The following is a 26,712-nucleotide window of genomic DNA, read 5'->3' as shown; positions in this document are numbered from 1 at the left end:
CGTAGGATCCTACGGTCTTGGCGTGCATTCGTGCATTGCTGCGGTCCAGTCCCAGGTCGACGGGAATGTGCACCTTCCGCCGACCACTGGCGACAACATCGATGTACTGTGGAGACCTCACGCCCCATGTGTTGAGCAATTCGGCAGTACGTCCACCCGGCCTCCCGCATGCCCACTATACGCACTTGCTCAAAGTCCGTCAACTTCACATACGGTTCACTTCCACACTGTCGCGGCATGCTACCAGTGTTAAAGACTGCGATGGAGCTCCGTGTGCCACGGAAAACTGGCTGACACTGACGGAGGCGGTGCACAAATGCTGCGCAGCTAGCGCCATTCGACGGCCAACACCGCGGTTCCTGGTGTGTCCGCTGTGCCGTGCATGTGATCATTGCTTGTACAGCCCTCTCGCAGTGTCCGGAGCAAGTATGGTGGGTCTGACACACCGGTGTCAATGTGTTCTTTTTTCCATTTCCAGGAGTGTACATACATACTACATACAGACTTGGTCATCACCAGTAGGATCTCAAGGATGTAATTAAAGAAAGGTGAACTTCACTAATTGAACTTCCAATTTTGAAATTTTAAAAGAAGCTTCTAGCAATTCACTTTAAGAATAGATCTTACAACAGCAATTTAAGATGGAGATTAAGTGAAACTGCACAGATACCAAAGTTTTACACCATGACAGGTAGGTCAAATAATGTGACAAGTTTGTGGTACTTACACAGAGATGAAGAGATTTGCACTGAACATATCAGCATGGAGATCATCATCAAACCAGTCTTAAGGCAAAGACCACAAAATCTAAAAACAAGTTCCACATTTATGAATCCCAGGAGATGAAGAATAAGACGTTGTGTAAGTAATGTGAGATGAAATCCTCGATGCCACTGAGAAAGGAAACGCATCTGCACATGGTGGAATTTCAAAACAAATGAATAACGCACATGTAAATGACTGGTTGCTCTAGTGCTTGAATCAAATCAGTTGTCTGTGTCAGAAAAGTACATTTGATTGGAACAAAAGGCTTCCTAATAATCAATTAGATGTCAGAGTTTCTCCACTTAAAACTTAAGTCAAGTTCTCATAAATAGAATATGTTTACAGAATATCTGTGGAGCAAGACAAGTACCAAAAACTAGAACACCAAAGTTATTTTCCTTCACAAGAAAGGAGAGAGACAAGACCTAATAACCTATAAACCTGTCACAGTTCTCTCTGTAAAGCAGAATCATTAATGTTAACGCAAACAGCATAAGAAAAATTAGAATTCAATGAGCCAAAGAACAAGGTGGCTATACAGTTAATAAAAGTACAGCTGAACTGTATGCATCTGAACTGTATGCATACAGCCAAGAGGAAAGAATGGTCATTGAATTTCAGAGTAAAACCATTTAGACTTGCATAATAAAGTCAGGCACAAAATTCAATACAGCTACGTCAGTGAGTTGAGATAAGATCTCACCATTACGTAACAAATACCTTTCCCTTCCTGGTGTAATGAAAGGATTTTGGGGCGGGATCTTGTAATCTTACTTAGAAGAAGAATGAGCTGGAAAGAACAAATGGATTCATCTCTTCTGCACCACATTTTCATGACTTGACAGAATGGTCCCATATGAAAAAAGAAGTACGAAGTGCAATTATGGAGATATGAAATATATGCAGGCTGGTTGAAAATGTAGCAATCAATTTCAGAGAAAAACATCCCATACTATGCACAGTTTTCACCTAAACACACTAGGAGAAAACATTACAATAACAAAGTTAAGTAATAAATAAGATCTCAAATGAGCAGTGTGATGCTATGTACATCATATCTCTTATGGACAAGAAGTGTGTGTTACCTGGAGAATCAAGAGTAAAATCTGATATCAGTGAAGCTACACAGCTCCATGCCAAATGTGAGATTTTGTTAGAGCAAAGGAACACCTCCAATGTAACCATTTCACTGAAGGGGGAAAAATAATTGTATGGCATTATTAGGTGGGAGGTCCCATGTGGGATTGCTCAGTCATTTGGTGCAAGACTTTCTAGTTGATCCCACTTTGTGACTTGTGCATGCTTGTGACGAAGATGAAATGAAATGATTTGGACAATAGAACAACCCAGCTCCTGAGTGAAGAAGATCTCGGGCCTGGCTGGGAATCAGTACACCACAATCTAGGGACAGTGATGCTGCTAACCCTGAGATCACCAGCTGCAGAGAGTTCACAGATGACAATCCAAATAACAAGGGTGGATAGTGTACCTGGTACAAAGTGTGATAGCCTTTCGAAATGTCTTGAACTATGATAAGAAGAGCAAATATTTTGAGTGATGATTTTTTATGGTATTATCACAAAAATAGTAAAGTACAGGCTTTGGTCAGTGTTTAAGTGGAGCAAATGTAAGAAGTAAAAACCTGTTAAACAGTTGCTGCAACAGTGAACCTACTAAAGGAGTTGAAAACAGTTCAGGTTATTTAGGGATTAGCTAGCAAAGTACAAGCAACAGGAAACGCCAATAACAAAATCTGTATGTATTCTATCAACAGAAGCAAAGTGGAGCTTTTAACCTTGACCCAGATTTCACAGAATCTAAGAATTATATCTCACAGAACTCCATGTAATGAGTGGAAGTGAAATGTCTCAAATTAATAGACACACATAAGCAGCAAGTTACTGCAGAATTTATGTTGAAACTCTTTGCATTCTGTGGAAATAAAATTACGTCAGTCATACTGCTGCCAGTTTATAGACTCCTGAAGGGAAAACTGTGCATTCTTAATCAGATGCAACAACATTTGAACCAAGTATTTTTGAAAACATAGGATTTAACTATCACAGGTGATTTTAATACAAATTTCTTGACCGAAAATATTAGCTAGAGCTGGAGCATGTGAGGGAATCACTTAACCTAACTACAGTAGTTAACTTTCCTACTACTGTAAAAAGTAGCTGTGAGAGCCCAATTGCCAATATATATTCATTGACAGAGGCTGGAGAATCTGTAAGATTGCAAATCAAATCCTCACTGGACTGTGAGTTTGTGACAGCCAGCTGCTTACAGAAAATGCATCAGCTGTCTGATAAAGCTAAAGATTCATTTAAATCTTCCATGTCAGTGAACAATGACACCCCAGAAACCTTCAATGTTGACTTGTAGTAGATCACCTGGAGTCCTATATACATGACAATGGATATTTATGAGAAATTTAACCTGTTCTCTAATGAGTTTGAGTCAGTGTTTGAAGCTGCATGTCTAAAGAAAAGAAATCATAAGAAACAGTCCTCACACTATTAAAAGGAAACCCTGGATTACTGAGAGGATCAGAATTTCCTATAGAACAAAGGTAAGTGTATGGGAAATACTAAAGATATATGATCATCCCATCAAAAATTCAAAATTATGTACATCACATCTGAAATTGATGACTCTAGCAAAAAAGAAAAAAAACTATATGTCAAGTTATAAAAAGGAAGTCTGGGAAAAAAAGTAGAATGCATGTCTGATTCAGAAATAAATCAGGGTGGAAATATAATAAAAAAACACGGAGTAAGTTGCTAATATCTTCAATATATATTTTTAACAGTTACTGAGAAAACTGGCCATAAAGACTCAGTGAGTACTGCAGTAGCTCTTTGCACAAATCTAGCAGCACCAAAGTCCATCAGATGCACACAACTCCCATCACTTTTAGTGAGATCAAGAAGACAGTCAAAGAGATGAAAATTGTTAAGAGAAAAGAACACCTTGAATTACTACAGGCAGGCCTGTCATATTCACAGGACATGTACATAAGTATGATCTGCAGAAATGATAAGCATTTCAGTCACCACAGTTCACCATGTGTCCTGTTGCTAAGTAGGCACAGGATCCACCACGGACACTGACAGCTTGTTCCATGCACGATGGCATCAGTGTGTATAAGGTGCAAATGGTGTCCTGTGGCATAGCAATCCACACTGCATTCACCTGGTTCAAACGTTCGTCTGTGGTGGTTGGCACTGCGTCACACAACTCCACACTTTTTTGATAGGCAACAAGTCCAGTTATTTGGCGGGCCAGGACAAAGGGTTGGCCTTCTGTGACACCAAGAAGGCATGTGTTCGTGCAGCAATAAGTGGTCATGCACTGTCTTGCTGAAAAATTGCACCTGGAATATTGTGCAAAAATGGTATGGCTATGGATTGCAGAATGTTATTCACTTACATCACACTGGTCACAGCACCCTAGATATACACCAACTGTGATTTGTCTCTGTACCCAATAGCACCCCACACTGTAAGATCTCGAGTTGGCACTGTATGCCTTGTGCAAATGCAGTCAATGTGATGCTGTTTCCCCTGTCTGTGTCCAAACGAAAGACAGTCATCATTTAAAAAAAACAGACCCTGGATTCGTCTGAAAACACTATCTGATGCCATTCCTCTCCCCAGTGACGCATCGTTCCATACACCATTGCCGTCTAGTGTGTTTCTGCACATTTGTCAAAGGTAGGTGGAGAAGTGGATGACATGTACATAACCCATGTCATGATAAATAGTGACAGACTGTCACCCCTGATAGTGTACAATGTGTTACACTGCTGCATCAAAGCTGAGGAGGACACAGATCTGTCCTAAAATGCCATTCGGATGAGGTGTCAGACTTTCTGGGGGGTGGCCTGGGTGGTGACTCCTGACCCATGTTATCAGGTTCTACAGCCTTTAGTGAACCATTCTGCATATACCCGTTACACTGCTGAAACACTTTGTCCCACAAAAGCAGCATTTTTCCGGATGGATGCACCACATTCTCTCATGCCAATAATGCACCATCTTTCAAACTCACTGATCTAATGCATACATCTATGAGCCATCCTGCTGAAACACTTTGTCCCACACAAGCAGCAATTTCCCAGATGGATGCATCACATTCTCTCAAGCCAATAATGCACCATCTTTTAAACTCATTGATCTAATGCATACATCTACGAGGCATCCTGCACATCTGCTCAAGTCACACTGATCCGTTACCTTCAGTCTGTAGTGACAATAACAGCACAGGCAAATTTGCTGTTGGTGGTGTTGCACTGCAATATCGATGTTGACCTTGAACCCAAGGGCTGACAGGGTTCAAATGCTAATCATTTCTGCTGAACATATTAATAACCATGTCCAGTGAACACAAATATCCCATCTCTGGACATCAAGGTGTTCTGTTTTTTTTTTTTCTGAATGTGGGTGTACTAGTGCAGCCCCATCTTATGTATTTAATGAATCCCTGCACAACATACTGTCCCACTAAGATTAAAATATGCTTGTGTAAAACCACTTTTCAATGAGGTTTTCAGATGAACCATTTATCACTTGAACAGCCATTACATTCTCAGTCAATGCCAATTTCGTTTCTGGCACAGGCTATAAACAGACAATACTTGTTGCACCTTCACCAGTATTGTAACAGTAGACTGGCATCAATCAGAATACTACGTGAAGTTTCTGAGGATTTTGGCTGTATCAGCTGAGAAATTATTCTGGACCAAACAGAGTTTTAAGAGGAACACAGTCAACACTGGAGTGCCACAAGGATACAGCATTCAGTGCTGGAGCCCTTCCTGTTTCTTGTATTATAAATGACCTCCCACTCTGTACCATCACAGTGAGCAAGTTCATCCCCCCTGCAGATGATATGTCTTTCTTAGTGGTGAAGCAGCTATGAAACATCAACAAACAGCAGATTTAATAATATCCTCAAATGATTTAGCTGTAATGGATTCTCCCGGAGTGTCAAAAATAGAGCACTCATTATGTATCATTTTGGTGTGACACAGGAAGAACACGAGGACATAAATATAAAATTTAATGAAAAAAAAAGGAATACAGCAAGTGGACTCTGCAAAGTCCTTAGGCATCCAAATAGATAACAAATTGCATTGGTCCTAACATATCCTAGATCTGGCAAAAAGATGTCATTCTGCAGAATATTTCTTGTGCATAATTGCATCATCTACACATAAAAATGCCCCCAGAGCTGCTTTAATGGGATATTTCCATGCACTGTTGTCTAACAGCATCACCTTTTGGTCATAATCAGTCCATGGCAAAAAAAAATTGGAACTCAGAAAAGAGTTATATGCATTAAGAGTGGCATTCAATATGAGACACTCTTCCAGGAACCTGTTGGAAACTACAGATTTTTACAATGACATCTTACTGTATCTTCTCCCTCGTATGTGTCATCAATAAAAAGTACTCTCTTTTCAAAACAAGATGTGAATATCATAGCCACAACATGAGGTCACACCAGAACTTACATAATAATAACGCAAACTTTACCCTTGTGCAGGAACTTGTCATATTTATGTACTTTATTTATTTTTATGTGTTACGGTGTCTGCCCCGTCATGAACCATGGGCCTTGCTGAAGTGGGGTGGCATATGTGCCTCCATGAATGAGATAGCCATGCAGCAGGTGCAACCACAACAAAGGTGTATCTGTGGAGAGATCAGACTAATGTGTGCTTCCTAAAGAGAGGCAACAGCCTTTTCAGTAGTTGCGAAAGCAACAGTCTGGTTGATTGGTTGATTTCGCCTTGTAACATTAGCCAACATGGGCTTGCCTGTATTGGGATTGCAAATGGCTGGAAGCAAGGGGAAACTAAAGTCATTGCTTTTTTCACCCTGAGGGCATGTAGCTCTGCTGTGTGGCATAGTGATGATGGCAACCTCTTGTGTAAAATATCATGGAGGTAAAACGGTTCCCCATTTGGATCTCCAGGTAGGAACTACTCAGAAGGATGATGTAATCAGAAAAAACAAGACTGGCACTCTAAAGATCAGAGTGAGGAATGTTAGATCCTTTAATCTGGTAGGTAGATTACAGAATCTAAAAAGGGAAATGGAACTGAAGTTAAATACTATGGGATTAGTGAAGCATTGTGGCAGAGTGAACAGGACTACTGGTTATGTTAGTACAGGGTTATCAACACAATTCAAAGAGGGATAATGCAGGAGTAGGCTTAATAATGCACAAGAAAATAGGAATCTGATAAGCTACTATGAACAGCATTGTGAATGCATTATCATAGCCAAGACAGACATGAAGCCCCCCACAATAGTACAAGTTTGTATGTCAATTAGCTCTGCAGATTAAAAATTTTTTTTAAATGTATGATGAGATAAAGGAAATTATTCAGACAGTTAAAGGAAATGAAAATTCATTTGTATTGTGAGAGTGGAATTGAACACAGGAAAAGGAAAAAAGGGAAAAATAGTAGGAGAGCATGAGAGGGGGAGGAATGAGAGAGGAAGCCACCAGCTAGAATTTTGCATAGAGTGCAATGTAATGATTGATAACACTAGGTTTAACCCTCTTCACTCCCAACAGTGAGTAGCACTCGACATTGAAAATTTTGGTTTTCACTGCAATGTTGAGCCTTATTCGACACAATTTTTTGTAGCTCTCACATACTCCACTCTCGAATCAGACTATACTAGGCACGAATGCTGCATATTACCGCCATCTAGGAAAGCCTTTGTTAACTCAGTATCAAACTGTAGCAGGTGTGACTGCTGATAATTCCAGCACTGAGCATCCATAAGCTGCAAACACGCACTGTAGCATGTGTGTTGATAAAAAGGCTGTAACTGTTACATTCAAGATAGTGGGCATGACATGTGTATTTCTTCACGCACCATCCTTTCTGAGGAAGAGATGTTCCAAAAATGTTCAAATGTGTGTGAAATCCTATGGGACTTAACTGCTAAAGTTATCAGTCCCTAAGCTTACACACTACTTAACCTAAATTATCCTAAGGACAAACACACACACCTATGCCCGAGGGAGGATTCGAACCTCCGCCGGGACCAGCCGCACAGTCCGCGACTGCAGCACCGTAGACCGCTTGACTAATCCCGCGCAGATTTGAAGAGATAGTAGAGCTTTTAGAGAAATGTCTAAGTGTAAACAAGAGTGACTATGATCTTGATGGCAATGGTTTTGATGGTGGCAGTGATTCATTTGTAAATAATTCGAGAGAAATGATGAAGGGAGCAGTCCACCCTGAAGAGTTTCACAAAATATCATACAGTGAAAAGATTTGTATTGTAATGGTTATGTAAATATGTTTGGGCAAAGGCACATTTTCTATTTTAATGAATACCTTGACCATTGGTCAGTGGCCTCAATGTTTCCACCAAGAGATTCGCACAATTCTCTGTGGCGTGCTGACTGCCGGGGTGACAGTGATTTAAATAAGAGTGCATGGAGATGCCATGTGTCTGCATTACAGAGTACAAAGGGTTATGAATCACAAAAGAAGTTTGGAACAATGGAAAAGACCTGGGGATACTGATAGGTTTCAGACATATTATTTAATGGTATGCAAGAAATTCTGAAATGAGATTTTAAACTGTGAGGCATTTCTAGGGGAAGATGTGGATTCTGACCACAATTTATTGGTTTGAAATTCAGACCAGAACTGAAGAAGCTGCAAAAAGGTACGAAGTTAAGGAGATATGGCATGGATAAATCGAGGAAAACAGAAGTTGTACAAAGTTTTAAAGAGAGCTTTCAGCAACACTGGGCTGAAACAGGGGAAAGGAATGTCACAGGTGATGAATGGGTAGCTTTGAGAGATGTAATGGAGATAAAATAATGGGTTAAAAAGGTGATTTACAACTTGTACAGAAATCAGACTGCAGTTATAAGAGTCAAAGCACATGAAAGGTAAGGCATAGTTGAGAAGGGAATGAGACAGGGTTGTAGCCCGTTCTTAAGTTAGTCAATCTGTGAATTGAACAAGCTGTGAGAGAAAGCAAGGAGATAATTAAAGTTGAGGGAGAAGAAATAAAAACTCCAAGGTTGCCAATGACACCGTAATTTTGTCAGAGGTGTCTAAGGACTTGGAGGTGCAGTTGAATGCAATGGGTAGTGTCTTGAAAAGAGGTTGAAAGATGAAAATCATAAAAGTAAAACATAGCTAATGGAGTGCAGTCAAATTAAATCAGGCAGTGTGGAGAGAATTATTTATCAGGAAATAAGACACTACAAGTGGAAGGTGAGTTTGGCTTTTTTGGGCAGGAAAGAAACTGATGATGCCCAAAGTAGGAAAGACATAAATTGCAGATTGGTAATAACAAGAACAGCATTTCTGAAAATGCAAAATCTGTTTACATATAATACAAAATTTAAGTGCTCGCAGTTTTTTTCTGAAGGTATTTAGAGCATAACTTTGTAACAAAGAGAAACATGTATGATAGGTAATTGAGACGAGAAGAGGACAGAAGCTTTTGAAACTTGGTGCTACAGAAGAATGCTGAAGATCAAATAACAAATGAGGAGAAGACAAGAAATTTATGGCACAACTTGAATCCGGGGTGACAAGAAATTTATGGCACAACGTGAGTAAAAGAAGGGATTGAATAATAGATTACATCCTGAGAATCAAGGAATCAAAAAATTTTTTGGCAGTGGGAGAGGGAAGTAAAAATTTATAAAGACATACAAAGGCTTGAATGTAATAAAGAACTTCACATGGATGTATGTTGCATTAGTTATGCAGGAGTGAAGAGGCTTTCACAGGACAGAGTAGCATGGAGATTTGCATCAAACCAAACTTGTGATGAAAGGCCACAACCAGAACCTAATCTGACATTAATTGATTTGAGTAATACCATGAACCTACCTACCACATTGTACTCTGTAGTGTAACATGCATTATTTGTGAGAATGAGTAATGTTCCACTGAGAATACTCATGTTGCCAAAAGATGGTTATGTCTCTTATAAACATGTTATGTAGTGGGAAAAATACACTGTGTTTGCCCTGATCTGTGATCTGTGCACATGGTGCATATGCAGTGATGTAACATTGCAGGGGCAAGGCAAAGTATGGTGAGCGTGGTAGCACTTGCTGAATGTGGACATTTATGGCTTGGTGACGCCCCTTGAAGGTGTCATGAACACTTCAGAGAAATCAGATTTTCTACAATGTACACATGCAAGACAAATGAAGATTTTAAGTCTTAGATCTTAACCCAAGTGCAATGTTGTCAGATATATTGATTGATGTATTTGAATTTATGAGTTACTGATATTTTGATCTGTCTTCACAACTCACATACATAGCTGAAACAATACAGAAGATTATTTTTGAAGATGTGTTAAGTATTCAGTAGCTGGAAGTAGTGAGATGCACTCTTACAGCATCATCCTACCTGGAGACAAAGTCAAGAGGAATAAGATCATGCCCAGCTGTGGTACAGATTAGCCACACCACTATAACAAAACAGAAACATGGCTGTATTGGAAGAAGAATAGTCAAAGCTAACTCAGACCATGTCACACTGACAGATCTGACACACTGTTTAACCTACTCATGGTGTTACAGTCAAGTTGACACACACACAAACACAAACACAAACACACACACACACACACACACACACACACACACACACACACACACACACAAAGAGAGAGAGAGAGAGAGAGAGAGAGAGAGAGAGAGAGAGAGAGAGAGAGAGAGAGAGAGAAAGGGAAACACTGCAACGCTACTGTATCCATTATAGAAAATTTTACGAAAAATTCTTGCTTGTAAGTAGTAAAAAAATACTAAGTCATTTTCCATATCCTAGCAACTCTTATGTTACTGGGATTAATGGAACTCACAGCAAATTAAAAATTAAGTGAAACAGCAAAAGGGAAACTTTGCAAGTCATTAAAAATGTCCAAGTTATGAAGCAGAACAATGAATATGAATTAACAGTTTTTCTGGGATTTACAGATTTTGAGGAACTGTTTGACACAGTTTCCACAAAATCTGTACTGATACCCAAATGAAACAAGCCACTGATTCATCCTATTTTAGTGTAGTAATCTGAATGGTTCTGCTATCATAATTACTACCTCTCACTATGACATGGTACAAGATTTACAATTATACACTACTGGACATTAAAATTGTTACACCAAGAAGAAATGCAGATAAGAAAAGGGTATTCATTGGACAAATATATTATACTAGAACTGACATGTGATTACATTTTCACGCAATTTGGGTTCACAGATCCTGAGAAATCAGTACCCAGAACAAGCACTTCTGGCCATAATAACGGCCTTGATATGCCTGGGCATTGAGTCAAACAGAGCTTGGATGGCGTGTGCAGGTGCAGCTGCCCATGCAGCTTCAACACGATACCACAGCTCATCAAGAGTAGTGACTGGCTTATTGTGACGAACCAGTTGCTCTGCCACCATTGAACAAACATCTTTAATTGGTGAGATATCTGGAGAATGTGGTGGCCAGGGCAGCTGTCGAACATTTTCTGTATCCAGAAAGGCCCATACAGGGCCTGCAACATGCAGTCATGCATTATCCTGCTGAAATGTAGGGTTTCACAGGGATAGAATGAAGGGTAGAGCCACGGGTCGTAACACATCACAAATGTAATGTCCACTGTTCAAAGTGCCGTCAATGTGCACAAGAGGTGACCTAGGTATGTAACCAATGGCACCCCACACCGTCACGCCGGCTGATACACAAGTGCGGCGATGACGAATACACGCTTCCAATGTGCGTTCACCGCGATGTCGCCAAACACGGATGCGACCATCATGATGCTGTAAACAGGACCTGGATTCATCCGAAAAAATGATGTTTTGTCATTCTAACACCCAGGTTCGTCATCGAGTACACCATCACAGGCACTCCTGCCTGTGATGCAGCATCAAGGGTAACCACAGCCGTGGTCTCTGAGTTGATAGTCCACGCTGCTGCAAATGTCATTGAACTGTTCGTGCAGATGGTTGTTGTCTTGAAAATGTCTCCATCTGTTGACTCAGGGATTGAGACGTGGCTGCACGATCCATTACAGTCGTGCGGATAAGATGCCTGTCATCTCGAATGCTAGTGATACGAGGCCGTTGGGATCCAGCACGGTGTTCCGTATTACCCTCCTGAACCCACCGATTTCATATTCTACTAACTGTCATTGGATCTTGACCAATCCGAGCAAAGACATTGGATCTCAACCAACGCGAGCAGCAATGTCGCGACACGATAAACCGCAATCGCGATAGGCTACAATCCGACCTTTATCGAAGTCGGAAACGTGATGGTACGCATTTCTCCTCCTTACACGAGGCATCACGACAACGTTTCACCAGGCAATGCCGGTCAACTGCTGTTTATGTATGAGTAATCGTTTGGAAACTTTCCTCATGTCAGCACATTGTAGGTGTCGCCACCGGCGCCAACTTTGTGTGAATGCTCTGAAAAGCTTATCATATGTATATCACAGAATATTCTTCCTGTCGGTTAAATTTCATGTCTGTAGCACGTCATCCTCGTGGTGTAGCAATTTTAATGGCCAGTAGTGTAGTATTCTTTCTCATCTAAAATGTGGTAGCCTGCTGACTTTTTTATGATTGTCCTGATCTATAACACTTTTTTGCACTTACAGTAGTTTACATGTAACTGGATCAATCTCTTCCAAACACACTCCTCTCCACACTCGTACAACATTTTATCACTTCCGATACTCTTCCCGTAGATGGGTGCATTTTTTCCAATTCGGTCCAATCCGACCTTCACTTGGCCTACTTCATAGTTCGGTTAGCTATACAAGACTTGTTTCAGAAGCTCACTATATGTAAAATTTCAGTTTTGCTCATCCAAGGTGAAAGTGATAGTTCAATGAACGAAGATCTATCCTCAGATGGAGAGAAAGCAGCGGCTGCCAGACTCACCGTGTCAGCAGAGGAGGGGGCATCACAGTGCGGCCGCACTTCTCCCCACGACAGTGAGTCCTGGCTCTGCACCTGCTGGAGAGGAAACCACGTGAGCTGTAAGGAATGCACAGACCTACACTCACTACTCTGACTCAGAAAGGAAGTGAGAGTATCACAATACTTTTCTTAATCTTGGTGAAAGCATAATTTAAAAGAATAAAGTTGAGATAAAGTAAGTTAATATTATGTGAGAAATCAAATACTATATTTGGCCACAGTGGGAACTAACTTAACCGTGCAACTATGTAAACTGTGAGTGCCAAGAAGTATGAGGGCTCTCCAGAAGGTAACAGAAAACTTTGAAATATAACATTAACAATATGGAAAACCCAAATTTTATTATGTATATTTTAAAGGTATGCTCTAAAGCGATTTTTTTTTTCTGCATAATCGATCACCGTCCGCAGCTCGTGGTCTCGCGGTAGTGTTTTCGCTTCCCGAGCACGGGGCCCAGTGTTCGATTCCCGGCAGGGTCAGGGATTTTCACCTGCCTCGAGATGACCGGGTGTTATCACGTCGTCTTCATCATCGTCATTTGTCCCAAATGTGGTTGGAGGAATGCAATGGCAAACCACCTCCACTAGGACCTCGCCTAGTACGGCTGTGTGGGTCTCCCTCATTGTCCCCTATGCTCTTTTATGGAGTATGGGACTTCATCATCATTGTCAATCAATCACCATTAAAACTGAGGCTTTTATTGTACTGTATTTGAGAACATGGCACGAAAAACTACTGTACAACCTGATACATACAGGTATTTCATATTCATAACTTATCTCTTTAGTCTCTGCATTGTCATTGGTCCCCATGAACCATGGACCTTGCCATTGGTAGGGAGGCTTGCGTGCCTCAGCGAAACAGATGGCCGTACCGTAGGTGCAACCACAATGGAGGGGTATCTGTTGAGAGGCCAGACAAACATGTGGCTCCTGAAGAGGGGCAGCAGCCTTTTCAGTAGTTACAGGGGCAACAGTCTGGATGATTTACTGACCTGGCCTTGTAACACTAACCAAAATGGCCTTGCTCTGCTGGTACTGTGAACGGCTGACAGCAAGATGAAACTACAGCTGTAATTTTCCTGAGACCATCCAGCTATATTGTATGGTCAAATAGGTGTCCTCTTGGATAAAATATTCCGGAGGTAAAATAGTCCCCCATTTGGATCTCCGGGCTGGGACTACTCAAGAGGACATTGTTATCAGGAAAAAGAAAACTGGTGTTCTACAGAGCGTGGAATGTCAGATCCCTTAATCGGGCAGGTAGGTTGAAAATTTAAAAAGGGAAATGGATTGGTTAATGTTAGATATAGTGGAAATTAGTGACTTTCCGTGGCAGGAGGAACAAGACTTCTGGTCAGGTGAATACAGGGTTATAAATACAAACTCAAATAGGGGTGATGCAGGAGTAGGTTTAATAATGAATAAAGCTATAGGAGTGCAAGTAAACTACTACAGACAGCATAGTGAACACACTATTGTGGCCAAGAGAGACACAAAGCCCACGCCTACTACAGTGGTACAAGTTTATATACCAACTAGCTCTGCAGATGACCTAGAAATTGAAGAAATGTTTGATGAGATAAAGGAAATTATTCAGGTAGTGAAGGGAGTCAAAACTTTAATAGTCATGGGTGACTGGAATTTGAGATTAGAAAAAGGGAGAGTAGGAAACATAGTAGGTGAATAAGGATTGGGGGTAAGAAATGAAAGAGGAAGCCGCCTGGTAGAATTTTGCACAGAGCATAACTTAATCATAGCTAACACTTGGTACAAGAATCATAAAAGAAGGTTGTATACATGGAAGAATCCTGGAGATACTAGAAGGTATCAGATAGATTATATAATGGTAAGACAGACATTTATGATCCACGTTATAAATTGTAAGACATTTCCAGGGGCAGATGTGACCACAATCTATTGGTTATGAAATGTAGATTAAAACTGAAGAATCTGCAAAAAGTTGGGAATTTAAGGAGATGGGACCTGGATAAACTGACTAAACCAGAGGTTGTACGGAGTTTTAGGGAGAGCATTAGGGAATAATTAACAGTAATGGGGGAAAGAAGTACAGTATACAAAGAATGGGTAGCTCTGAGGGATGAAGTAGTGAAGGCAGCAGAGGATCAAGTAGGTAAAAAGACGTGGGCTAGTAGAAATCCTTGGATAACAGAAAAAATATTGAATTTAATTGATGGAAGGAGAAAATATAAAAATGCAGTAAATGAATCAGGCAAAAAGGAATACAAACGTCTCAAAAATGAGATCAACAGGAAGTTCAAAATGGCTAAGCAGGGATAGCTAGAGGACATATGTAAGGATGTAGAGTCTTATCACACTAGGGGTAAGATATACTGCCTACAGGAAAATTAAAGAGATCTTTGGAGAAAAGAGAACCACTTGTATGAATATCAAGAGCTCAGATGGAAACCCAGTTCTAAGCAAAGAAGGGAAAGCAGAAAGGTGGAAGGAGTATATAGAGAGTCTATACAGGGGTGATGTACTTGAGGACAATATTATTGAAATGGAAGAGAATGAAGATGAAGATGAAATGGGAGATACGATACTGTGTGAAGAGTTTGACAGAGCACTGAAAGACCTGAGTTGAAACAAGGCCCCAGGAATAGACAACATTCCATTAGAACTACTGACAGCCTTGGGAGAGCCAGTCCTGACGAAACTGTACCATCTGGTGAGCAAGATGTATGAGACAGGTGAAATACCATAAGACTTCAAGATGAATATAATAATTCCAATCCCAATGAAAGCAAGTGTTGACAGGTGTGAAAATTACCGAACTATCAGTTTAATAAGTCACAGCTGCAAAATACTAACGTGAATTCTTTACAGACGAATGGAAAAACTGGTGGAGGCTGACCTCGGGGAGGATCAGTTTGGATTCCATAGAAATATTGGAACACATGAGGCAATACTGACCTTACGACTTATCTTAGAGGAAAGATTAAGGAAGGGCAAACCTCCATTTCTGGCATTTGTAGACTTGGAGAAGGCTTTTGACGATGTTGACTGAAATACTCTCTTTCGCATTCTAAAGGTGGCAGGGGTAAAATACAAGAAGCCAAAGGCTATTTACAATTTGTACAGAACCAGATGGCAGTTATAAGAGTCGAGGGGCATGAAAGGGAAGCAGTCATTGGGAAGGTACTGAGACAGGGTTTTAGCCTACCCCCAATGTTATTCAATCTGTATAATGAGCAAGCAGTAAAGGAAACAAATGAAAAATTTGGAGTAGGTATTAAAATCCATCCAGAAGAAATAAAACCTTTGAGGTTTGCGAATGACATTGTAATTCCGTCAGAGACAACAAAGGACTTGAAAGAACAGTTGAATGGAATGGTCAGTGTCTTGAAAGGGGGATATAAGATGAACATCAACAGAAGCAAAATGAGGATAATGGAATGTAGTCTAATTAAGTCAGGTGATGCTGAGAGAATTAGATTAGGAAATGAGACACTTAAAGCAGCAAAGGAGATTTGCTATTTGGGGAGCAAAATAACTGATGATAGTCGAAGTAGAGAGGATATCAAATGTAGACTGACAATGGCAAGGAAAGCATGTCTGAAGAAGGGAAATTTGTTAACATCGAGTATAGATTTAAGTGTCAGGAAGTCGTTCCTGAAAGTATTTGTATGGATTGTAGCCATGTATGGATGTGAAACATGGACAATAAATAGTTTGGACAAGAAGAGAATAGAAGCTATCGAAATGTGGTGCTACAGAAGAATGCTCAACAGTAGATGGGTAGATCACATAACTAATCAGGAGGTATTGAATAGAATTGTGGCACAACTTGACAAGAAGAAGGGACCGAATGGTAGGACATGTTCGGAGGCATCAAGGGATCACTCGTTCCACATCCATGCATAGCCAGACCATACTGGATCTATGGAATATGTATCTCAAATAAATAAATAAATAAAAACAAATTTAGCATTGGAGTGCAGCGTGGAGGTTAAAAATGATAGAGGGAGACCAAGAGATGAATACACTAAACAGATTCAGAAGGATGTAGGTTGCAGTAAGTACTGGGAGATGAAGAAGCTTGCACAGTACAGAGTAGCATGGAGAGCTGCATCAAACCACTCTCAGGACTGAAGACCACAACAACAACAATTTTCATTTGGTTCTGCACAGGTATTTCCCAATTTTGATTAATTTTCATTTCTCTTTCTTCCATTTAAAGCTTCAATCTAGTAATCTGGTAAAATAATAATGTCAATCAACAACATGCATGTATGGAGCAGTGCATTGTTCACATCATCTAAATCTTATAATTGTCTTAAAAAGATGATAGTTTCATAAAAAATTTGTTCATTTTAAAAAAGAAATATAATAATAAAAGTGTGTGCAAATGTTAAATCCTTTAGTAAGTAAAACATTGTTGAATTACAAGAAATGATAGATGAATGTAGATCCGTCTGTAGTTTCTACAGTAAAAAGAAATGTTAATAAATATTATGATTGAAATTATCTCAGTTAAAAATAACAAGTGCTACAGAATAATAAATCAGTTGTGAAATTACTTGCATTAAACATATTTAATTGTATCATAAATAATAACACAGAAGGAAGCTTAAATTCACTCTTTAAAGTTATCAAAGTTAACACAGCTGTGACTGTAGGCCAGTTCAGTTCAGATTGGTTTGTCTTCAGCTCAGTATGTGTTTGTCCAAATTGATATTTGAGTCAAAGTTGGTGGCTGTGAAGATATTTGTAACTACACCATGCATCTGCCAATTATAAATGAAATATTGTAAGAAGCGAGTGTTTGTTTATTATGAAATAAAAACCCAGTGCTAATTAATTTTGCATCTAAGTTTAATATAAGAAGTTTTTATTACTGATCTAATGAGGCCCACTTTAATCTCAGCATGTGGTAATATGTTTTGGGTATCTTGCCAATTAAACCATCTGCTGAATTAATTTTATAAAAATATTTAATTTTTGATAATGTTGTGATGCAGTATGATTATATTAGACTAGGTACAGACAAACTAGTCAAACTCCAGTCCAAAGTAACGCATGTTGTTTCATCACAGTGATTAATATCATCGCAGGGATGAATATGCCATTGCAGGCAATGTGAAGAAGTCCACCTCTGGTAGCTGAGCGGTCAGCATGACAGAATGTCAACCCTAAGGCCACAGGTTCAATTCCCAGCTAGGTTGGAGATTTTCTCCACTCAGAGACTGGCTGTTGTGTTGTCCTAATCATCATCATTTCATCCCCATTGACACATCACCAAAGTGGCATCAAATCGAAAGCCTTGCACCAGGCGAATGGTCTACCCAATGGGAGACGCTAGTTATGCGACATTTACATTTTTAGTGTGATGAAACTGGGTGTTGTATAAGAGTTGCACCAATGTAGAACACAAGCTGCCACTTTAATGCTGAACATAAAATCCACTACTCAGGGGTGACTTATGTGTGTATTGTTTCTGAGCACTATGAGGGTACAGAATTTTTGTGAAATTAAATTAGAGATTTTTTTTTCCTTAAGAGTCAGAGTTGCAACAAGAGAGTAAAGATGTTGGTAGTTAATTTTATGTTAAAAGTTAGGTCTTTTAAATAATAGACCAGTGCCTATTTTCATACATATATATTATGTGATAGTGCAAATATTTGTTTTGTGTTGTATTATTATTTGTTTGAGGCAGCTGGAGTTTCGGTTCACCAGCATCACAACAAGATTGGCATGTAGCTTCAAAAACACCACAAGGACTGTACAGTAGGTGGTATTCAAATTCATCAATGAAGATATTTTTCAGCAATGAATTTATGAGGTTTATAAAACATATGTATAATTTTTTACTGTTAATTGATGCTTCCACACTAAAAGTGTATCTGTATATGCTCATTTAAAGAATGTTGATAGTTACATAGCCCAGTGGAAAATTATTCCAAGAACATGGAAGATTAATTAATAAGTGACTGTAACTGGAGATATTACTTTGTACTGAACTAATATATTTTGATGATTTTGCCACTCAGAATCGTCATAGCACCACAGAAATTTTGTTTCGATTACATCTCAATTACGACTTGTCATGCCCTAAAATCAGAAATGTCCTACCCACCATCCATCCCACCCCTCCTAGCATGGTATTCCGCTGTCCACCAAACCTATACAGTATACTCATCTATCCCTTACCTCATGGCTCATACCCCTGTAATAGACCTAGATGTAAGACCTGTCCCACACATCATCCTACCACCACCTACTCCAGTCTGGTCACTAACATTACCTATCATATCAAAGGCAGGGTTACCTGTGAAACCAGTCATGTGATCTACAAGCTAATCTGCAACTGCTGTGCTGCATTCTGTGTAGGCATGACAACCAACAAGCTGTCTGTCCACATGAACGGCCACCGACAAACTGTGGCCAAGCAACAAGTGGATCACACTGTTGCTGAACACTCTGCCAAACATGATACCCCTCATCTGATAACTCCTTCACAGCCTGTGCCATGTGGATCCTTCCCACCAACACCAGCTTCTCTGAATTGTAAGGTGGTAACTTTCCCTGCAATACATCCTACGTTCCCATAACCCTCCTGGCCTCACCCATCCAACACCCTCCCTGCTCCCATTCCAGCACTACACAACCGTCATTTCACCACCACACCCAGTCTTTTAATTTCTTTTATTTTTATTTCTCTCCTTTCTGCTACTTACCCCCTCCCCCCTCCGCACCTTCTCTCCTACCCTCCATCTGACTTACAGCGCTCCACTGTCCCCCACTCCCACCATGCTATCCCTCCTCCTCCCCACCCCAGCGTTCTCCTTACCCCCACCCAGTCACCACTCCTGTCATACACTGGTACTGCTGCTCACAGTGTAGTTTCAGCTCTCTGAGACAGCAGATGTGTGTGCAAGTTGCGCTTGAGTGAGTGTGTGTGTGCGTGTGTGTATGTGTGTCTCTGCTGAGAAAGGCCTTAATGGCTGAAAGCTATGATTGTGTGAATATTTTTATTGTGCCTATCACGGCTCAGCATCACTGCTATATGGTGAGTAGCAACTTTCCTTCTCTCGTATTGTTACATTCCATCCTGGATTTTCCATTGTTTGATACTCCAATACAACTTATTTTTAAAAAATAATGTAAAATAACATTACAAATTTTTTATACACATTAGAGTGTATTATAACTGGTTTCTGTATTCTTAAACAAAGTAATTAAAATTTGTCTAATTAACAACAAATTTTCAGAAAAAATGTTTCCTTTAGAGCCACCTGAGTCAAAACAAGTATACTTACCTTTATATAATACATTAAAAATCATTAGTTGGCGGTAATTTGCACAAAAAAAAACTAACAGCATGTAAAACATGAAACTGTTAGTGCTGCAATGAAAGCTTGTATAATACATACTTTTTGGACTTGATTGGTGTTTGAAAGCATAATGAGTTGAACGTGTTCACATATGCAACAACATGATCTATATGACTGCAAACAGGCAAAGGTTGGTAGTACTGTAAATTTGTTTTTTCACAGATAAGTCACAATAATTAATTGAACTGCTAATGAAACAGCAACAGAAAATACAATCAATTAACGAATGAGTGTTGGAGGCTGAAGAACTGTGTAACACTTCGTAAGGATATGAAATGGAATGATCGCATAGGTTCAGTTACATGTAAAGCAGGTGGCAGACTTCAGTTGTTTGGCAGAATACTGGGGAAGTGCAATCGGTCTACAACAGATATCACTTACAAATCACTAGTGTGACCCATTTTGAATTTTGCTGAAGTGTGTGGGACCCATACCAAATAGTACTAACAGGGGATATTGAACTTATACAGGGTAGGAAAGCACAGTTGGTCACAGGTTTGTTTGATCTGTGGGACAACAGAATCACCTGCAGTTCACATAGCCAATAATTTGAACACCACACATTCGTGCTGTGTTTAGGCCAATGGTTGTGCTTTAATTTTGAGCTCTCTGTGACATAATTTTTCAACAAAGTAATGTGAGGCTTTATGTTGTATGTGCTGTCCTCACCTGCCTCAGTACAGAGGATGTTTGACAAGCTCTCGATGGCACGTTCTTCAGATTTCTCACCCATTGAGACCATCTGTTACAGAATGGCAAGAGGCTGGCATGTCACCTCTCACCAGCCACTACAACCGATGAACTCTGACAGAGAGTTGAGGCAGTGCAGAATAATCTACCCATATTGGTCATCAAAACACATTTTCACTTGATGTGCAGCTGAAGCAGAAAAACTGTTTTTAAGTGTACAGACTGAAGTGGCAAGTGAAAATTTGTACCGAGGCCAAGAATCAAACCCAGATCTTCCGCTTACTAGGTAGGTGTGTTAGTCACTAGGCTATCTTGGCACAGCAATTCACACAGCTGCACAGATACCCCAGAATGCCTCCCTCCACAATCCAAATTCTCAGTGCCATCCCAGTCTGCCTTAAGTTCCCCCTTGCACACGAAGACAATTTCTGAGACACTCCACATCCTGGAGTAGCACTTTGGTGCCAAACGTAAATGGGGGATACAGCCTGAAACCAAGGAGCAGGTACTTATACAAATTATATTAAACAATTTCAGAGACTTTACTAGATTTTAAGATACCAGAAAAGTCTCTAAAATTGTGTCATTTCATTTGTGGGGGCACTTGCTACTGGATTTTGGGCTGGATCCCCATTTAAAATTGACGCTGAGGTGCCATTCCAGAACATGGAGAGACTCAGAAATTCTGTTTGTATGTAGGGGGGAATTTAAGGTAGACTGGGGTGGCAGTGAGAATTTGGATTGTGGAGGGAGGGATTCCAGGGTAATCTGTGCAGCTGTGTGAACTGCTGTGCCAATGTGGCTTAGTGACTAGCACGACTGCCTAGCAAGCAGAAGACCTGGGTTAAATCCCTGGCCTCAGCACAAATTTTCATGCTTCAGTCTATACGCAGATAGTAAAGAATTACAGACCAGTCTCAATCCTTCCTGTCTTTCCCAAAATAGTTGAGAAAGTTATATACAACAGGATTATGTTGTTGTTGCTGTGGTCTTCAGTCCTGAGACTGGTTTGATGCAGCTCTCCATGCTACTCTATCCTGTGCAAGGTTCTTCATCTCCCAGTACTTACTGCAACCTACATCCTTCTGAATCTGTTTAGTGTATTCATGTCTTGGTCTCCCTCTACTATTTTTACCCTCCAATACTAAATTGGTGATCCCTTGATGCCTCAGAACATGTGCTACCAACCGATCCATTCTTCTGGTCAAGTTGTGCCACAAACTTCTCTTCACCCCATTCGTACTCAATACTTCCTCATTAGTTACGTGATCTACGCATCTAATCTTCAGCATTCTTCTGTAGCACCACATTTCGAAAGCTTCTATTCTCTTCATGTCCAAACTATTTATTGTCCACATTTCACTTCCATACATGGCTACACTCCATACAAATACTTTCAGAAAAGACTTCCTGACACTTACATCTATACTCAATGTTAACAAATTTCTCTTCTTAAGAACACTTTCCTTGCCATTGCCAGTCTACATTTTATATCTTCTCTACTTCGACCATCATCAGTTATTTTGCTCCCCATATAGGAAAACTCATTTACTACTTTAAGTGTCTCATTTCCTAATCTAATTCCCTCAGCATCACCCGACTTAATTCTACTACATCCCATTATCCTCATTTTGCTTTTGTTGATGTTCATCTTATATACTCCTCTCAAGACACTGTGCATTCCATTCAACTGCTCTTCCAAGTCCTTCGCTGTCTCTGACAGAATTACAATGTCATCAGCGAACCTCAAAGTTTTTCTTCTCCATGGATTTTAATACCTACTCCAAATTTTTCTTTTATTTCCTTTACTGCTTGCTCATTATACAGACTGAATAACATCGGAGAGAGGCTACAACCCTGTCTTACTCCCTTCCCAACCACTGCTTCCCTTTCATGTCCCTCGACTCTTATAACTGCTATCTAGTTTCTGTACAAATTGTAAATAGCCTTTCACTCCCTGTATTTTACCCCTGCCACCTTTAGAATTTGAAAGAGAGTATTCCAGTCACCATTGTCAAAAGCTTTCTCTAAGTCTACAAATGCTAGAAATGTAGGTTTGCCTTTCCTTAATCTTTCTTCTAAGATAAGTCGTAAGGTCAGCATTGCCTCACGTGTTCCAGTATTTCTACAGAATACAAACTGATCTTCCCCGAGGTTAGCTTCTACTATTTTTTCCATTCATCTGTAAAGAATTCGTGTTAATATTTTGCAGCTGTGGCTTATTAAACTGATTGTTCAGTAATTTTCACACCTGTCAACACCTGCTTTCTTTGGGATTTGAATTATTATATTCTTCTTTAAGTCTGACGTTATTTCGCCTGTTTCATTCATCTTGCTCACCAGGTGGTAGAGTTATGTCAGGACTGGCCCTCCCAAGGCCGTCAGTAGTTCCAATGGAATGTTGTCTACTCCGGGGGTTTTGTTTTGACTCAGGTGTTTCAGGGCTCTGTCAAACTCTTCACGCAGTATCGTATATCCCATTTCATCTTCATCTACATCCTCTTCCATTTCCATCATATTGTCCTCAAGTACATCGCCCTTGTATAGACCCTCTATATACTCCTTCCACCCTTCTGCTTTCCCTTCTTTGCTTAGAACTGGGTTTCCATCTGAGCTCTTGATGTTCATACAAGCGGTTCTCTTCTCTCCAAAGGTCTCTTTAATTTTCCTGTAGGCAGTATCTATCTTACCCCTAGTGAGATAAGCCTCTACATCCTTACATTTGTCCTCTAGCCATCCCAGCTTAGCCATTTTGCACTTCCTGTCGATCTCATTTTTGAGACGTCTGTATTCCTTTTTGCCTGCTTCATTTATTGCATTTTTATATTTTCTCCTTTCATCAATTAAATTCAATATTTCTTCTGTCACCCAAGGATTTCTACTAGCCCTCGTCTTTTTACCTACTTGATCCTCTGCTGCCTTCACTACTTCATCCCTCAAAGCTACCCATTCTTCTTCTACTGTATTTCTTTCCCCCATTCCTGTCAATTGTTTCCTTATGCTCTCCCTGAAACTCTGTACAACCTCTGGTTCTTTCAGTTTATCCAGGTCCTATCTCCTTAAATGCCCACCTTTTTGCAGTTTCTTCAGTTTTAATCTACTACAGGGTTATAAACTTTCTTAACAAACACAACCTGATGTTTGAAAATCAAAATGGATTCCTAAAAGGTAAGTTAACTAGCACTGCAGCTGCTCAACTAATTGAAGAGGTATTAGGGGGTATCAAAAACAAGGAACGTGTGGCAGTTGTATACCTAACATGGAAAATGCTTTTGATTGTGTAAATGTTGACATCCTATTAGACAAGCTATGGAACATGGGCATTAGAGGTGCTGCTTATGACCTAATAAAGTGTTATATGAACAATAGAAAACAATTTGTTCTGCTTAAAATTTAAAGTGGTACCTACAAATCAGAGATCACTTGCATAAAATATGGCGTGCCCCAAGGCTCGGTGTAGGGCCCCTTCTGTTCTTGATCTATGTAAATGATATTAAATACTGTACTATAAATTCCAAAATTGTTCTGTATGCTGATGACACATCCATTGTGTGTAAAAAGGAATCATGTAATGAACTAGAGGCTGAATGTAATAATGTGACGAAAGAAATTGTTCAGTTTTTTAATTAAACCACCCAGTAAAACATGTTTGATGGAGTTTAACAAAAGTAGTTTTAATAATGAAATTAAATTATACATTGGCAACAAATTGGTAAAGAAAGAGTCTAGTGTAAAATTCCTTGGCGTATCAATCCAAAGCAGCCTGAAATGGGACACACATATTGACTCCCTAGCAACTAAGTTGTCAAAAAATATATTTGTGATCAGTACTATCAGCAAGTTCTGCAAAGACACTGTAGTCCTAAAGACTCCATACCATGCCCTTTCTCCTCTCACTTGAACTACAGTATTGAAATTTTGGGGGCAACAACCAAAGCTAGTTTAGGTAAGTTACTCATTCTTCAAAAAAGGGGTGTGAGAATAATCTGTGGAGCAAAATATAGGGAATCTTGTCACAACTTGTTTCCAAATACAGAGGTGTTAACTGTTATAAACACATACATTCTAAAAGCCATATTACTTGTGAAGAGACTGAACCCAAACACTTATTCAGATTTCCACCTATACAATACTAGAACAGCACTTTACGAAAAGGGGCTTCAGTACGCAGGTATAAAAGTATCTAATGCACTGCATAGTGCAGTCATGGCTCTTCCTACAATTAAACTGAAACATCAGCTTAAGAAATTTTTACTAAAACACCCTTTCTACACATTAGAAGAGTACCATACTTATATGAAGAACAACAAATGCTTTGTGAAATTATGTGAATAGAAATCAGTAAACATCTTATTGTAATTTTGTTGTAAATTAATGACGTATTTAGAAGAATGTGTCTTGTGTATTGTACAAATAACTTTAATCATTACTGTTTCTTTGTACATGTGTAGTGTAGCATTTGATATTGAATAAATCTATTATTATTATTAATATTAATATTAATATTATATCTGCATGCAACCAATATTAAAGGATGAGCCAGACAATAGGTGATTTTACTTTATTATAGTAGCACCCAAACGGTAACTTCATTTTTCTATTGTGGCCAAGCCACGGCCGGCAGTGTTAGCTGCCTGTAAATTCTTTCATCCCACAGTCTAGGAAGTCAGCACCAAGAAAGGGCACCTCGATCACGTGCCTCTCTCATGTGCTGACGAGATACCGCCACCCCAGGCGTCACTTAGCAGACAACGCTCTGGAAAGTTCCATGCCGCCCGCATAGTTTGCTCGGTCCCGACCAATCAGGGCGGAGGAAGCCGCGTGGTGCATCGAATATACCCGGCCGCCCGTCGCCGGGCTCGCTCTCTAGTATTCTTGCTCACCCGCGAGTCGGATGTGCGCCCTGTAGCATCGAACATCTCCCACTTCTCCCGGTTCTCCCGGTGCTGCAGCACTGTGGACTTAGTTTTGGCAGACGACAACTTTCGGTAGCTTCGCAAACAATGTTCACCAAATTATAAGCTCTGGCTCACCCTCACCTCCCTAGGCCTACGTAGCCCCGTTTAACATGCTTTAGCCAAAAAATGGCCTTTCTCTAAAAATTACCCTATTATTGCACAATGCCTACCACCTGCCCATACGCCCATCCTGTACACAATAAAGTCTCCGAAATTGCATCATTTCAGTAGAAACACTGTCACTGCCAGAGGTAGTCTGTGTAGCATACCAAATTTCACACCCTGTATTTCCAAAATCACCTATAAATTTAATGATATATTCTTTCTGCTAAATTTTATATGCACAAAAAGTAAAATTCTGTTACCTGCTAACCTTCCCGGTGTTTTAATTTTAATAGCCAGTGGTGTACTCACCAGCAACATTGTACAGTGTTCTGCCTATTGATAAGTCCCTGATACAATTGCAGTCTGTGTCTGATTCCGCTCCAGGCCAACTGCCTCGTCACCTCGCCTGATCCTCTTTTAATTTACAGAGACTATCCAGAAAGCAGTTTATGCTTTCGCCAGCAGCAACAATGAGGTGGGTCATATTGGTGTCTGAGTATTCGTCTGTTCATTCGGCATTTAGCCATGCCAGCACGACATTCATACTGTTTCCCATTATTTTACAATAAACACTTTAAATGTGTGCCACAATTGAAAATCCTGCAAATTGTGATGTGCGGTCACGTAATAAGATTCATGTTGGCATAAAACCGTGAACCAACAGGAATGTATCGGCAACTGTGTGACGTGTACTAAAATAACATAATCACTGAAGATGAAGAGCACCAATGGTGCATTAGATTTAAAAGTGGCCAAACTAATGTCCACAATGAAGAACAAGGAGGACAGCCAATCACTGTGACTAATGAACTGGTTGCAAATGTTGATGAGAAGATTAAAGAAT

At 40.0% G+C, this 26,712-nt stretch overlaps 1 protein-coding gene across 1 annotated transcript in view; it reads right to left on the bottom strand.

Annotated features, from left to right (window-relative positions):
- The window catches only part of LOC126292032 (nascent polypeptide-associated complex subunit alpha, muscle-specific form-like), a 397,943-nt gene that overhangs the window by 35,183 nt on the left and 336,048 nt on the right, over positions 1 to 26,712 (bottom strand). The window contains exon 19 of the mRNA XM_049985825.1: positions 12,720 to 12,794. Coding sequence (XP_049841782.1) covers positions 12,720 to 12,794 — 75 coding nt within the window. The remainder of the gene's footprint in view (positions 1 to 12,719; positions 12,795 to 26,712) is intronic.

The sequence above is a fragment of the Schistocerca gregaria genome, chromosome 9 (genome assembly GCF_023897955.1).
Source record: "Schistocerca gregaria isolate iqSchGreg1 chromosome 9, iqSchGreg1.2, whole genome shotgun sequence".
Lineage (NCBI taxonomy): Eukaryota > Metazoa > Arthropoda > Insecta > Orthoptera > Acrididae > Schistocerca > Schistocerca gregaria.
This window is presented reverse-complemented; position numbering and strand designations above follow the sequence as displayed.